The sequence below is a fragment of the Empidonax traillii genome, unplaced genomic scaffold (assembly GCF_003031625.1).
Source record: "Empidonax traillii isolate 1590-97213 ecotype Southwest subspecies unplaced genomic scaffold, ASM303162v1 scaffold3543:size12424, whole genome shotgun sequence".
Taxonomy (NCBI): Eukaryota; Metazoa; Chordata; class Aves; order Passeriformes; family Tyrannidae; genus Empidonax; species Empidonax traillii.
The window spans coordinates 10942-12424 of NW_020958736.1; the positions used below are offsets into that span (position 1 = coordinate 10942).

At 57.1% G+C, this 1483-nt stretch overlaps 1 protein-coding gene across 1 annotated transcript; it reads right to left on the reverse strand.

Moving 5' to 3' along the window:
* Nucleotides 1-228: 228 nt before the first annotated feature.
* On the reverse strand, nt 229-1468 carry LOC114072588 (PHD finger protein 7-like). The gene is made up of 6 exons (XM_027910464.1): nt 1419-1468; nt 1232-1323; nt 1044-1145; nt 761-885; nt 523-685; nt 229-432 (listed from the first exon to the last, which is right to left on the reverse strand). The coding sequence occupies exons 1-6, from the start codon at nt 1459-1461 to the stop codon at nt 229-231; spliced, it is 729 nt and encodes a 242-aa protein (XP_027766265.1). The 5' UTR covers nt 1462-1468.
* Between the last annotated feature and the right edge of the window lie 15 nt (nt 1469-1483).

Below are 1483 nucleotides of genomic sequence, written 5' to 3' on the forward strand. Positions count from 1 at the left end.
TCCAATTCTGCCTCTTCTCTGCCTTCTGGAAAAAGGCACTCTCTGGCATCGCAGTGCCTGTGCCTGTCTCCTAGCTCGTCAAATTCATTAAAGCCCATCCATGATGGCGGTCTGATGGAAAAAGGAAACCTGATGAGCTGCCTCTGCCCCAGCATCAGGAAGGTGCAGGGTGTCCCTGCTCTTCCCCCTCTGCCATTTCCAGCTCCTGCGTGAAGCTGAACCCAGGATTCACAGAACAGTGCAGGGCCAGGACTGCTGGGGCAGACCCTGCCACAGCACAGCACTTGCACCCCCTGTGTTGTGAGCCAGACAGAAGGACACCAACCCGAAGGGGATTCGTATCCCCATGGTGGTCAAATCCATGACAAATGTGTCTCTATTTCTGCAGAGGGGGCACTGGAGTGATAAAAAACCAGCATGCAGAGCCTGTCCCTGCAGGAGAAACAGGAGCAGTCAGAGTGAGGCCCTGGTGCTGCTGAGACCCTGCTGACCCCCCCCGGGGGTTAAGGCAACCATTCTTACTTGAATACAATCCCTGTGGAACCAGGCGTTTTTGCATGCTGGGCACACCATGGTGTTGAAGGTCTTTCTGTCCTCCACGGGCTCCATGCAGATGAGGCAATTGGTGCCCAGCTCCGGAGTGGCCTCCACTTCCTGCTGGGGGCTGTGTGTGGGACAGAAGGACCTGGGGGAAAAGGGGTGGGTGAGGAGAGAAGTGCTGGCCCTTCCCTGGTTGGGGCCAGCAGGGGACAGGAGGTACCTGTATGGTCTGCTGAACTGGGTGACACATCCTCCCTGCTTGGCGCAGGGCAGGTGGAAGCTCAGGTCACAGTCTCTTTCACAGCAGGTGATGGTGGCCCCACTCTGGCCACAGATGAAGCAGCTCTGGAAAGAGCAGAGCAGCCCCATCAGCAGCAGCCTCAGGGTCTCGTCCTTGTCCCAGAGCTGCTTGCAAAGGCTAGGCTTTCTTGCTTGGGGTCTGGGCTAAGCTCCAGCAAACCTCGCCTGGCAGTGAACTCTTCCTTCTCATGTCAGACTCTCACCTTCTGTGCTGCCCGAGAGACTACATCTAGGATATCCCGTGGGAGAAAAGCCCTGTGTCCTTCTCGATCAACTGGGTGGTGAGGAAGGTTGCTGGCAAAAAACTGCAGGAAAAATGCCGTGCACTGATGAGGAGAGAGTGGCAGGGACTGCCTGACAATATATGGAAAGAGCACACGAAGCAACTCACCAGGCAGAACTCGTGGGCACAGACTCCATTTGTATGAACTTTTTCTCCATACGTGTCCGGGTCAGCCTCTGGTCGTCCACACAGCAGGCACGCTGGAGGGGAGAGACAATGGCCCCAGACATGGCACCTCTGCTGCCCACCCTGACAGCCCCTCTGCCAGGCTGCTGGAGGGGCACTTTGCTCTCACCTGGCTCCCTCACTTCGGGGGCCTCCTCCTCCTGGTCTGACATGGTGACTGTCAGTACGAAGTCC